A 14,482-nucleotide genomic window follows, 5' to 3' on the forward strand; every position below is an offset into this window, starting at 1 on the left:
TACTTGTTTCCTTATTCAAATCTAGCTCTAATACATCTATACTGGGGATCATAGCCTCACGTGCAGACAGTAACCTCAACCAAGTTAGATCTGTTAGAGGAAAGGGTACTTAGTAATGCACAATCTAGCTATAAGACCCAAACTACATTCCTTAACATTAAAAGGATGCATACACCAACTTGACACCAAAATGAAATTAAATAACTTTTACCCATTAAATTTCCCCTAGCAGTTTCAAGTGTATGTGGCCTGTCTCCACTCTGTAGTGCTGTGAGACCCTCCTGCATTGTGAAATTTCACCCGGTTACTAAGCAAGGCAAACAGGACAGTGTTTTCTAGTAGGAAAGTAATGATTGGTTTAGTTTCTCCATACCCTTGAGATAAAAAGCTAAAGTGGCATTGAGCACTTCTCAGCTGCATAGTAAAATGTTTGTGTTGATTTTTTTGTTTCCATTCTTCTATTACTCTCCTATATAAAAAACCTGATTAATAGTGACATCATTAAAATTCAAAACCATTTGATTAGCCTTTATATCTTACAGAACTTAACAGACTAGGTTTCAAAGTGTACCACGTATTTTAATGACATTAACACTACATATAAACATCTTAAATTGGTACATAAAGGCACAGTAACTTGAGGCTATGCAGTCATTGGCAGGCTGACTTCAGAGAAAATGAATTTTGTTTAGCCATTATTTCTGTCTAGGGTAATCCTGAAGATTCCTCAACTAAACATTCACTAATTATATAATGCAAGAGAAATAAAATCCTTTCTATCTGGAAAATAGCAAATGCCAGGGAAAACAAAAGTGTCATATATGTGGTGGCTTATTTTGTTTTGCTTTTCATTCAATACAAAAAGTTTCACAGATGAGAATAAAAAGCTTCCCAGCTACAGTTCCAAGACTTTCACCCTCTTTTCTGACCTTTTCTCAGACATGTTCCAGTATAATCTGTAATCTACTACAGTCGGAAGAGGAAACAGCAGCGCCCTGGTGAGAAACACTGCCTTGTGACCTGAATAAAGAACCCTGCGGAAGCAATGCTGGCTCACAGAAGTAGTTTGGAAGAGCATGACAGACAAATTCAATAGCGTCCAAAGAAACACTCAATACCACGAGCGCTAATTACTGACGAAGTGGGTTTTTTCTTTTCTGTTTTGTTTTAGTCAGTCAAACATGTTTTATTTTTCTTTGTAAAATATTACTCATTTTCCTAGAAAATAGGAATAAAAAGCCAGCTAACCATAATTACATAAGTAAAACTATCACTTCTAAATTAAATGTACATTGCAATTTCCTCAAATTGTATTCTACCAAAATTAGCTTTATTTCTCACCCTAACCCTCAACATTTACAATACAATTAGACCCATTAAAGAAAGAATATATTGTATAAGCTACAGCATGTATGCACACATAATTTAGTTATTTGTAGCAATTTTTTCTCTCAGCTAAACTGGTGCAGGTCCAAAACCTATCACTAAATTAATTCTGTGCAAACTGATGTGAGAAAATAATGCAGCCATTTGTTTTTGCAATGTTTAAAACTGCTCGGTATTGAACTGTCTGAAACACATTAGCTGCACTAATTCTCATGCTTATCCTACAAAAGCAGAACTTTCTGTCTATTTGCACACAGGAAGGCATATAACGGTGACCAGCAAGCTCATACGTCCAGCATACTCTGCCGAGACATGTGAACATCAGTCCAAGTGTCTCAGCTACGTATGAGAGACAGATTCCTCTGCCCTCCTAACCGAGCTCCTTGAACTTCAGCTGGTCTAAGCTCTACTCTTTTCAAGTTTTGTGCAGCATCATCTGCACAAAATCTGAGCATTTCCTCATAATACTCCTTTTCTCCTTCTGAAGTTTCTCTTTTCTTCTATCAAGCTTCAGTTTCAGAATCTTCGTCCCTCAGCTACCACGTGTCCCACTGATGCCCTAAACATCTCTCGTCCCTGGAAAAGGTTAAGAGGGATACGAAACTACAACTGACCTCTTTGCTGCCTGTTATCTCTACCTATCCAAAATGAATTATGAAAAAACAATTCAAAACTCAAGCTCTACTTGGAATTAGGATCTATCATTTACTTCTACAATTAGTGATGTACAGCTGACCAGTATTCCTACCTCCATACATGTTTTTTCTTTTCCTGCATGGAAAAGAAGTTACATTCATAGTCTAGAGGAGTCAAAGAGGAGACAAAGCCAGGCGTACTAGCAACAGTGATGGCGTTCTGCTCTCACCCCCCGGAATCGCGCGTCAGCAGCTATGGGAACATCCACAGACTTAACTACCGTGTTAAAAAAATCTCTCTTTGAAAATCTGAAGTGAAGATTTGCTTCCCTTGCTGCTTCCCCTCCCATTCTGTACAGGTACCGGTTTGTTGTACTACAGTTGCTCCAAAGATCTGCACAGTTTAAGTAGCCTTGAAGCACTTTATTAGAACCCAGCCTCCCCCTCCCCCCCTCCCGGAAACACACACACGTATATCTGGCCTAATAATTATCTTTCAGGATTTATTTAACCGAAAACATTGTTGGTGCAAAGCTCAACTCCATCTATGGGCAAAACTCTCCATGAAGTAAAAACAACAACAAAACTTGATTGCCAGCTGTTGGCTCCAGGCTTCACATAGCCAAAAAGCAGGCTGTAGCAGTAACACTTCGGCTGGTTTGCTCCAGACAGTAGTTACCAGCAACGTTAGCTAAACTGGCCTTTCTACTACTAGGTCATCTCTAGTAAACGCCAGCTGTAGGCAGGGGTCCAGAGAGCGGCCATCCTGTTTGTACACGGCTTTGCACCTTCAATTCTTCCCAGATTAACAGACTGCAAGATTGGTTTCTCTTAACTGTTAGGGGTACGCGTACGTAGCATTTTACAGACCAATGCGAAGGTGCACTGCCCATGCTCCACAACATGCGGCTGTAAGCCAGCTCAGGACCAGAAGCCGTGCAGCTGTAGCTACCACAGCACTGCACTTGAGTTTGTAAACTCTTCTGCAGAAAGGACTATACTTTCCAATTACATAGGAAAAAAAATGATCTTTGCAAACTGTTACCTTTTTAGTACTGGGACAGCAGAGTCAGAAAAACTGGTCAGTTTGCGTTAAAACTGCAAGAGACTATTCTAGGTATTTCTTGAAGGACAGCTCTGTATGCAGTTGCGTTGGGTGAGGCAATAGGAAAGTTCAATAGCAGCCCTTCACCCAAATTTAGCTCATCAGAATTTGGTATCCATGGTAAACTACATGTTAATAATACCTCTGTGGCTTATTTTTGAACATTTTTACCTACACCTTATTTTCCCTTGCTCTGTCTACAACAATTAGCACAATATTTTAATGTCTGAATTCAATCCAGGTTGAACGCACAGTATTTATCACAAGCTAAGTAAAAAAAACGTGCCTTGAGAACCACTGCATATGAGAACTTGATAATAATAGCCATGAATAATTATAATAAATGGCTTGTCTGAAACACCCATAGAATAGGAACTAAAGTAAACCATAGCAATCTCTCTCCCTCTTCCACCCACCACACACACCCTCAGCAGCTCTGCTCTTTTACCCATGACCGTTAAGGATGTTTTCTGGCTCTGTGTCAGCATCGTGACTCAGGTCATGAGAAGTGTCAAAGATGCATTTCCTTGAGATGGGAAAAAGCAACCGATTTTAACAGCCCACAAAGACTAAGCAAATAGAATAAGCCAAATCAGCATATTTAAGAAGGGTAAAGATAAACCTTTTAAAAGATACAAGTATATTTTATTTTCAATCTTACTGCTTACGTTTCTTTCCCTAAAGTGTTTACATTTTTCAGACTACCAAAAATGCACAGTTGATTTAAATGCCTTACTTAAGAATAATAAACTCAAAGACAACAAGAGCAGCACCCATTTACTGCATAATCAATCACTGATCGTATACACAGAGAATTTGGTTCAGCGCTGCAGGCACAAGGGGTTTGCCTTGGATTCCCTTTCAGCAGTGGTAGCAGCTGTGCCCCAAAGGTACCCACTGCCAGGGGAAGCAGACAGTGTTTGGGCTTGAACTCAGTAATTTCACCAGATAAAATTACTGTTCCTAACAGCTATTTTCCCCCATTCCTTTCCCCCTCTGCTTACTAACACAGAGCTTCATATTCAGGGGACTTCACTCTCCTTCATTCCAAACCTTTCTTGTCATATAACACCTTCAACAATTAAACCTCCTCCCTTTGCTTATTCGGTCTCTTGCAAAACTCTAGATACCACTTTCTTGCCTTCCGATCAAACATATCATTATGGACTTAGATCACTTAGGTAAAACTACCTTTTTTTTCCACCTGTGGTGGTTCCCCCAACCCACTCCTTGACCCGCCAACCTACTTCTGGACCACTCTGTCTTCCCCGTCCTAGACCCTCTCTTCCTCCTGGGCCAATTTCAGCCCTTTCCCCTTCTGTGCTTCTGACACAAACACCATTCAACACACCTTTCCTGGCTGAGTCATTCGGTGACCATCTCTCTTCAGCTGGTTCGTTATTTCCAAGTTTAATCTTAGTGACTGCTTTTATGGTGATCATTCGCTATCTCCCAGAGTGAAATTCCATTAAATTTCACATTGAATTCTGCTTTACAACATCATTCAGCTCTGCAAACAAACTGTATACAAGTGAATCCGGTTCCTCTGGTCATGTAAAGGTCTTCAGGACTGAAGCAGCCATAAAACGGTTGAGCACATTCCTTGTGCATCACTACCGTCACGGTTTACTGATTTCCACTGGTGACAATGGCAAAAGCAATGCACAATCTGCAGGACATCTTTATTGTTCATGATGTAAGGGAAGGAAATATGCTAGCCTGTCTTTCACATCCCTGGTTAAGTAGCAAGATCTGCAGAAGGAAAAACATCCTTTTGCTAGTAAATTATGAGGAAAAAATTGAGGGAACAATAGAAATAATAATAGAATCCCACAATGTCATTTTATTAAGTAATTTTCAGATAAAGACTTTAAAAGCTGGTTACGACATCTTGTTAGACTCCTTTGCTACATGCCTCCAACACATCGGCACTTGACCCTATAGAAATTTTTTCAATTTGATGTTAACCAAGACTGAAATCATCCACTGAAGCAGGAGAGCTTCAGTCTAACTCCTCTCTCGGTTCCAGCCTTCCTCACACCTCCCGGCCCGTCTTCGCCACCACGCTCTCCTACGCTCCACCTATTACTGCCTCTCTCCTAGTGCACACGCAGCCTTTCCAAAACAGTTTGCTGTGACCACTGCTTTGGCATTCGCTGTGTTAAATCACTGAGTCGTATTTTTTACACTTCATCTCTCAGGAACTGCAATTCCCTTCTGATGTCAGCCTCCTCCAATCCTCAATTTACCTGGAATACTTGCAACTTCTGAAACATATAGGCAAATGCATATTTGCCCCAGTCTCCGAGATCCCCACTGTTCACAAAAACCCACTTCTAAAACACTTTATGTACAGACACGAACTTCCCTTGTGACAGAATTTATCAGTCTACTTCCCTGCTTATCCTGAAGGGAATGGATCTTTTCCTTCCACTTCAGAAAATATCCAAAATACACCACCCACTTCTTTCACTGCACCGATTCTCCAGCCGTTACAACGAAGCGGCTAAAAACACAGCTCATTTACGGCCAGCAAGCCGCTGGCAGTGCCCGAGTTGGTGCTTACGGCTGGCTGTCGGTGCCCCTCGCGCCGGCAGCGCCCGGAACCTTCCAGAAGGCAACGACGGCCCCTAAGCCGCGCGAGGCAGACAAGGCCCCACAGGTAGTTTTTTGCTTGTTTGTTTTAAATTGCCTGCAACCTGTAGAGAGAGATGCCAAGAGCGCGTGAAGTTAACAGAACGGTTATAAATTTTAACCGGCCCATTCCTCCCCTGAATTCAGAGGATCTACGCGAGTGACTCATCCACCGCAAGGTAAACTCTTCCTGCACTGATTAAAAAAAAAAAGTCTATTCTTATGGCATTCGGTATGTTTAACACATACAAAATAGCCAAGAGCACACCTGAGAGTTTGTCTGGAGTCATCAATAAATATATATTAAAAAAAAAAAAAGAGAGAGAGAGTATAATCAGAAGCACATTCTCTCAAAGCGTGAATAAAATTTCCTCTTAAAACTTATCTCGCAGAAGTCGACAGAATAAAGCGTTACTAAACCCCTGACTCGCAGGCGGGCAGCGCAAACGGGGTGGTAAATAAGCAAACCGGGGCACGGCCGAGCGGCCGCCGCGGCCTGCGGCGCCATCGCTGAGAAAACGTCGCCCTCTAGAGGGGCCGGTGGCGGCCGCCGCCCGCCGCCCTCCGCGGGAAGCGGCGACGCGGGGAGGAGGCGAAGCGTTCGCCGGCCAGCTCGGGCCTCCGGACAAGCCCGGGAAACAAATCAGCTGGAAAGGCCACTTAAATAAAAACCCTCCAAGGGCAATGCTGCAGAAGAGTGCGATGATCGAGCAGATATCAACACGTAAAGTACGTAAAAAATGGGGCCCATTCCGCAGCATTCTTTATCGTTTCTATACACTTATAAAAAAAATTTTCAGGCTATAGAAGCTACAATTTACAAAATAGAAAAAAGCTTAATAGAGACATTTCAAATAATTGTTTTCAGCTCATGTTTACAGTGCCAGTTCTTGAGTCAAACCTTGGAAAGGAACTGCCTCCCAGTGTTTTAAGTTATTATACAGTTAATTTTCTTTGAAACTATTTTTGTCCTCCTCTCTCTAAATAGGTGGTTTCTTAAGTGAGTGTTACTTAAAGGAAACCAATCTGTTTTTCAGGAAGGGCTGATGATGTCAGTCCTTTCAACTCCGCTTTCCCATAAGAATTCTTCTAGTAAAAAGAGTTTCACTCTGGGAAATAGTGAAAAGTAACGTGAAAATATTTAAAGCATCTCAGACTGCAGGCTTATCAAACTTCTAGATTTATGCTTGGATTTTAATCATGTTGCAAGTTCATTACAAAAGAAAGAAAAGTGAGAAAACGCCATTTAACTTTTAAAATCAAAAAAGACAGATTTTTGCAATGGAAAATGTGCTATAATAGAATATTCCTAAAGAGCTAAATTCAAGCCTAAATGCAATATATACAGTACGGCCTGTTTTTTCACAGTGCTAAATTTATGTACTACATTTCCACTTAGGCATTAACTTTAAAATAAAATCACTGTGTATTACAAATGGTCTTTTAGCAAAAATACACAATGCAAATAAAAACTTCAATCCACAATTAAAAAACAAGAAAACAAACTCCAAAAAATCATATCATTATTGAATGTTCTTAGTAGGTGGAGATTCATAGTGAAAGGTTCAATGTACGCTTAACTTAATATATTAACATTTGTGCTGTGTTATGACTTTGGAAAACCTTGCAGTGAACAACAGCAAAAAGCTCTGAGTAGGTTCAGATTGACTTAGTGCTGGTGTGAGAAATAATGATAATACACACTAATTTTAATTTGCAAAATAATACTTAAGGGTTGCACAGAGCTTTCCATTTTCACAATAAAGCATACCTGTGAGACAGCTATGTACCGCCACCTCTATTTTATATATGTAAAAAGGTCACATAAGGCCATATTCTACTTTAACTTTCAGCCTTGCAACCAATTGATGTCATAATAGTCTTATAATAGTAAAAGCCCATAAAAGGATACCAACTTAACTCAGATATCACTGACAACATACTCTGGCAACCCAACTGAATGAGAAAAATATAACCTCACTGGATTAACAGACAAAATAACCCAAACAAAATCTATGTTAGCTATAAAAGGTGCGAAAACAAAAACAAAAAAAACAACCTCTATCATCTTCTATTTAACAGTTTATTTCATTCTGCTAAAAAGAACAAAGCTGAACAATGATTCATTTGGAAATGAAATCATTGCCACCCCCAATATAGGCTTACATTGTATGGGTAAACAATTTGTAGGGTACTCAGAACAAAACGTAAATAGATTGCTTTGCTACTATACACATAGCAAATTGTTTCATTTTGAAACTAGAAGTTAAAAAACAAGTGAGAAAAGTATTACAAAGTCCGAACTCTGCAAATATTTACAGCAACAAAAACTAATCACAAGTTTATATCAAGGGGCTGTAATTCGTAGCCAAAAGAAGAGATAACCTACAAGATCTTGTTCACAAAAGTCCATTCTTTTGGCCTAAGATTGTTGCAATGTTACCGTAACGTGAAAGAAACACTAGCAGAAGGACTAACAGCAGTTTTTGTAGCTTAAGGCTTACTCAAAACTTCTCTAAATTGTGAAGGACATAAAAGGAAAATCATGATGTCAAGACTTCACGCACACACACAAATCAGAAATAAAACCAGTTTACCATAATCTTCTCTGAATCTGCCATTTAATCAACAATTTATATCATTGCAACAGTGCTCTCTGCAACACTTGTCTATGCTGATATTTCTACTATAATCATCTGCATTTAGAAGGATGACTAAGGAAAGTAATAGTTATTCTTTCTTGAATAGTAATACAAAATAAGAACATACGTCTAACTTTGTAAAAATTCTAACAGCCCATGAATTAAAATCACTCTCTATTCTTCAATATTCTATGGAAAGTAAGTGCAAAAACACATAAATAGACTAAAAAAAAGACATGTGAATTAATAGTTCCGGTAATCTCAAATATTTTTTTACAAACTTTAAATTCTACACATACAGGTCAGAGAGATTACTACTTTTGTGTTACAAAGTGGAAAACCAGTATACAAAAATCAGTTGAATCAGTTGACCGGGGTCACACAGCAAGTTAAAAGTAAAGCTAAGAATGAAACCCAGAATTGCTCTTTTCTGCTCTGAGTACTAGCTACACTCCCGTCACAAGACTGCCATAACTCCTCCAAACAAAAATAATTTAACATCACAGTATGATAAGGAGCTGTTACAGTCTGTGTAAACCCATTTTAGTTCACAAATTAAAATAATCACCACAGTTGCTGGCTAATCCAGCTGCCACACGTTCACACAAAATCCCTCCATTGAAAGTCACTGTGAACTTCAGTTGTTTTTTTTTTTCCAAGTTGATAATAAAGGGGTTTTTATAAGAAGCATATAATATGGTTCAATATCCTGCCTGACTTGTGCTAGGTAAACTAAAAGATTACCTAAATGAAAAAGCAGCAATAAATATTACTAAAAACATTACGGCATTTTACCAAATGAAGATCATTTAAAATTAAGCATTTTTATCTTTTGGTTACGATTTTTTTTTGTAAGACACACACAGAACTGTTTTGTTTTAAGTCTAAAATCTCTTATTTTCAGTCAAAGCACCATGGTGTTCTGGATTATCTAATTTAAACAACAACATGTGCCTAATATCCTACGGTTATTGCATACTCTTATGCTAAGTCTGCTAGGTGGACATGAGTTGCTTTTGTTAACGAGAGTAGCAGATGAGGAAGAACCATTTAAAGGATATTCCTTTCTTGTAAGACTGCAGTATTATTTTTGAGATCTCATCTGCACTTCACAGTCATCACTCACTACTTCCAATTCCTATGGCATAATTATCAACCTTTCAGTAGTCACAGCAACCCTGCTGCCTTAAATCCATGAAATGATAAAGCCAAATGAAAATGCTTCTTCTTCTCATAAAATGTGTCAAATCTATTTAAAAACATCAAATGTACCTAAGAATACTGTAAAGGCAACAACTTACTGTAATTTCCCCTGACAGAAAACAGAATTGGTTGGATAAAAGCTACATAAGTTGATAGCTCCTGCCTCTTCTCTATGTGATGTCAATAGTTAAAAGTGATGGGATGTGCTATAATTGTGTACAGGAATCCCAAGTCTGTTTCAAGCATGACATGCTGAGCTGTTGTGTAACGGTGAGAGAGAAACGACAACGGTAAGATACACACGTATCACCAAGAAGAATGAGACTGCAGAGACATTTGGATGCCTTCTGATAGCTCCAGGCAGAAGAACATGGTAGATGCTTCAGAACAGCTATGTTTGTTTAGAAAAGTCTAAAAGAGAAAACACAGAGTTCTTCTGAGAGAACTCTTGCTCCCTTAGTCATCAACAAGCAATGAAAATGTCCCTTTGATTCAGAAACCCCCCAGAGATCATCTCTAGCAGCAACCATCTTGACTATGACAGTAGAAATATCCAGCAGTTAGGTTCTCACAAGCACATCTAATACTAGTAGCAATCAGAGAGTAACGCTCTTAGGCTGGAAAGGGGCATTCGGCCCCCCCAAACGGGTATTTCAGCATTCACTTCAAGGGAAGCTCTGACTTGCTCTTACGAGAAAGGAGAGGTTAGAATGAGCAAATTCTGAATCCAAACAAGCTACCAGTAACAACCTCAAAGAGGAGGGCAAAATAAACAGCAAAAAACAAACTGAAGAAACTGGATTTTTGAACCTTTTTAGAGGTTTCCCTTCTCCTTTTAGTTTCCCCAAAGCATATAAACCACAAGAGTAGGAGCTACAGATCAATTCTTATATACTTTTTTCCCTTCGTATATTCTGTTATTGACCACATTGCTAAAACAAAAAAATAAAAAAAAATGAAGTGGACGAAATCTATTCCATCAAGATCATTTTGCTTACTTTTTTCATTTCTCCTCACATAATATTTAATGTGGATATCTAGATGTGTTCCATGATCATCCAGGCTGATAAGCAATGAGAATTTTAGGTAACTGTATTTAAATATAGGCCAGATTACTGACCTTGAGTTAGCTGTGAAACAAAATCTGAAACGTAAAGACCACAAAACTTTCAGTTTAGAGTGGAAGTTACTAACACATCTGTGATAGCGTAGTTTACTTAATTAGGCTGCAAAATTAGACCTATCTTCAAGTATTTCTACCATTGCTCATTCCTATAATATCTGCATACTCTACATACTTTTGCAGCACCTTATTTTTATGAAACTCTCATTTTTAATGGCATAACCTAGATGGGCAAATGGAATGATCTAAATCTAGTCTTGCAAACTCCAGTAAATTCAATGTTTCCATTTTTCTGCTTGCTAGCAAGTACTGCTGAAATATGAAGTTGGAATACTATAGTGAAGTTTAGGCCAAGATCTCCAAAAGTATTTTGGAACCAAATCTTCTTGAGGGAGGCAGCTATCTAGCAGGTAATGAAATATTGTTGAGGATATGGGAATTACTGATTCAAGGGGTTAGGTTTTCTGACAATGTGTGTGTTGGTGGGGAGGAAGGTGGTGGTGGGGGAACAGAAAAAAAAAGAGAAAGAAAAGAAAAAAGAAAGCAAAGAAGGAGGGGGGAAAGAAAAAAAGGAATTTACCATGGAGCGGTGAGCCAGATGGGCTGCTTGACAAGCCTGGAACAGGGCTACAGCGACCTCCTTGTTTAGAAGTCAGTTCTTGCTCAATCTCTTCCAAACCTGCACTCTTTTGGAATCGGCTCATGCGATTTACCACTCGGGGTGACATGTGTGTTCGGACACAAGGCTGTCCACCATAAGGATTGATGGGAAAAACATGGGAAGTGCCCCGAAGTGTGCTGACCACAACCCAACGACAGTCATGGCTGAAGGAGATATCTTGTACCTGGGAAATAGAAAAATGAAATGGATATATAGTCAGTATACACACATCTAAACAGAAAATGGACTGTCATGTTTTAAAGGACAAATCTTAATAGGAATCATTAAAGAAAAGACAAAATTTAGACATTAACTTGAATTTTTCTTGTATATACTGACTGATCAAGGATCTTTGGTAGAGTTTAATACCTAGTTATCCTGTGTACTTTTCAAAATATTCTGAGATTTTTCTTTTCAAGATGCCTACACTCATTAAAACAAACAGTGATGCAAAGCACTACATAAATCTGCAAGAGTTTGCTGTAAATTTTTAAATTTAATTTACTTCTCAAAAGAGTTGGGAAATCATTTCAATGACATATTCTATGTCACTTGCTTTCTTGCTTTAAATTTTAGAAACTACCTAAAAAGGAGACCAGGGAGGTAAGAAAACAAGACAGAAATCGACAACATTTTCATATTTATGCCAGATATTTTTGATATGTCTAGTGACTAAGTGATAACCAGAAGTCCAGATTCATGAGTTCACTTTTCATCTATCTTTGAGTGGATGAGAGCGTAATTACTTAAACATAATAGTTAGAATATTCAAAATCAGATCCTGCTGAAGTCTACTTTGAGAAATGCTGGGTCTGATTTTGAGAAGTACTTGCACACAAAACTGTATTTAAAAATCAACAGAAAAGCATGTCCTACATATCACGTAATTTAAACATACAAAAAAAATCAATGGCCAGTATTTTCAAAAGCTGCCTATAACAGCCTCTACTTCTGCTACTATCAGTCTATCCCTCAATGAGGTGACCATTCATCCAGGTATCCCTGACCTATCCTCCTCTTTGGTGTTAACATTTTATCAAAAAGAAACTTAACAACTTTGGCCATTTTTCTGGAACTTCTGGATGTCACAATACTAACAGCAGACACATAAGAACCTTTATTAATCAGCTATTAAAGTCCCAAGAAAGACCCCAGTTAGATTTCTTTTTATGCCTATGAGTACTTATCCACCACTTGAGAAACCTGATTTTCATTTTAGTTTTTCCTTAAAATGGCTGGTCTTGAGGCAAAAATAAAAATATAGGTAGATATTTTCTGTTGTAGCTACTGCTTGTGATTTCAGGTATGAAATCCAGAAGGATTTAATTCTCTTAAGTGTGCTTTAGGTAACACTTCAACAGAAAGCAAATTCTTGTTCCTGAAGGAATGTTTTAAAAGAGAGATTAAACTTTGTTTCCAGCCCCATACTGGCAGACAATTCAAGAAAACAAGTAGATTAGGTTAAAATGATTTATCATAGAAAAAAATCCTAAAACAATTCTTCCAAAACGTTTTTAAAGGTAAAAGCTGACCAAAAAGAACCATGTACACAAGTGGGATTTAACATGGCAAATAAACATATAGATGAAGGATTAGTTTTCATTATATTATTAAACAGCATAAACTAAATAAAATTCTTTAAGATTTCACTGAAGCCAGTTTTACAATACACTAGGTACTCAAATTGGAGTAAACACTGATAAAATCTTGACAAATATTCCAGAAATGCACTCCAACTATTCCAGACAAAAGCAGCAAGTATTCATCAAAGTGCAAGTTTCCAACTGAGCCCTGAAGCCTTGAGATAAAAAGGGATTTAAGTCTTGTGACAAGATATTTGTCTGACAGACTGTCACTATACAAAATGCTATATCAACATTACATAGATAAACTAAAAAACAGCACTACACACCTGTTCTTTTCAATTATGGTGACATACCCAAATGATCTGCTAATGATATAGCTAAACAACCTCCCAGAAATCTGACAGCTTTAGCACTTGCAGTGATTCTGGTATTACCGATATAAAGTCACAGCACTTAAAGCTCCTAGTTTGCCTACAAAGTGTTTCACCTTAATAGATTGCTCAAGAAGGATTAGAGACCCCCTAGGGATTAACAAGGGCCAAAAAAAGAAACGCCAAAGTCACAGTGTCAAACTATGGCACCAAGAGTATTTAAATATTTGCTGTTCAAAGGGACAATTTCTACAGGTCAAAAATGAAACACAAGAACTGTATGCAAATTAACATTCTCAATTACAAAACTCATTAATATAATAAAAATCATTAAACTTGTTGGAATACATTTTCAATCTGATGGAAGGCCCTATTTTCTATTTCTGATAACATGAAGAATGGCAATGGCTGTCTTTAGGTGCTGACCCATCTGAACACATCACTGTTTTCCGAATGCGTGCCATTCATTTCAGACCCAGCTTTGAATTCCCTTCCCGATTTCTAAAACTGTTTGTCCCAGCCGCACTCAAGAACACGGCTTTTCTCTTCCTTTTTCTTTGCTCTTCTGTGCACTCACTCCATGCCTCCAACACAGGCCTCTTCTATCTGGTTCTGTAGTTTTGTGTTCCTAGCGCAAGAGTCTTCTCCCCCCAGACTGCAGCTATCTGGAAAGTACTTTACACATCTCCCTGCAAACCAGTGTCTTTGAGTCTTATTTACAGAAGAGACACATGGGCCCGTCTGCGCCTCTTCAACCTCTTCCCTTCTGTACTTGCTTCGAAAGACTTCACAGCCAAACTCTAACTTGCTGCTTTCACTCATGTTTACCACATACCCTCGCTCATCTTATGTTACATCATTTGGTGGAGGATTTAAGACATTTAATTTTCAGATCATTTTCTGTGGAATGATAGAGGAAATAAATATATCTTTATTGCATAACAGAAATGAATGTTTCTATATTATTACTCAGTTTTTACTATGCATCCTTAGGATTATGTTGTTTAAAAAAATATACAAAGGCCCTGGCATGTGATAACTCAAGCCAAGACAGGGGGAAACAATCATTACAGGATGTTTCTTCTCAATCTAAACATTACACAGAAAACAAATATTCCTGATCTTCAGGAAGAAAG

At 38.3% G+C, this 14,482-nt stretch overlaps 1 protein-coding gene across 14 annotated transcripts in view; it reads right to left on the reverse strand.

The window, feature by feature from the left end:
• BCAS3 (BCAS3 microtubule associated cell migration factor) overlaps positions 1-14,482 on the reverse strand; it is a 385,407-nt gene that overhangs the window by 247,896 nt on the left and 123,029 nt on the right. For all 14 annotated transcript variants that reach the window (XR_010886230.1, XR_010886231.1, XM_067309862.1 and 11 more), the window contains exon 15: positions 11,309-11,573. Coding sequence is in view for 12 of the 14 variants with exons in the window: in XM_067309862.1 (XP_067165963.1) it covers positions 11,309-11,573 (265 nt within the window). In the remaining 2 variants the exon portion in view is untranslated. The remainder of the gene's footprint in view (positions 1-11,308; positions 11,574-14,482) is intronic.

Source organism: Apteryx mantelli, chromosome 22, assembly GCF_036417845.1.
Source record: "Apteryx mantelli isolate bAptMan1 chromosome 22, bAptMan1.hap1, whole genome shotgun sequence".
Lineage (NCBI taxonomy): Eukaryota > Metazoa > Chordata > Aves > Apterygiformes > Apterygidae > Apteryx > Apteryx mantelli.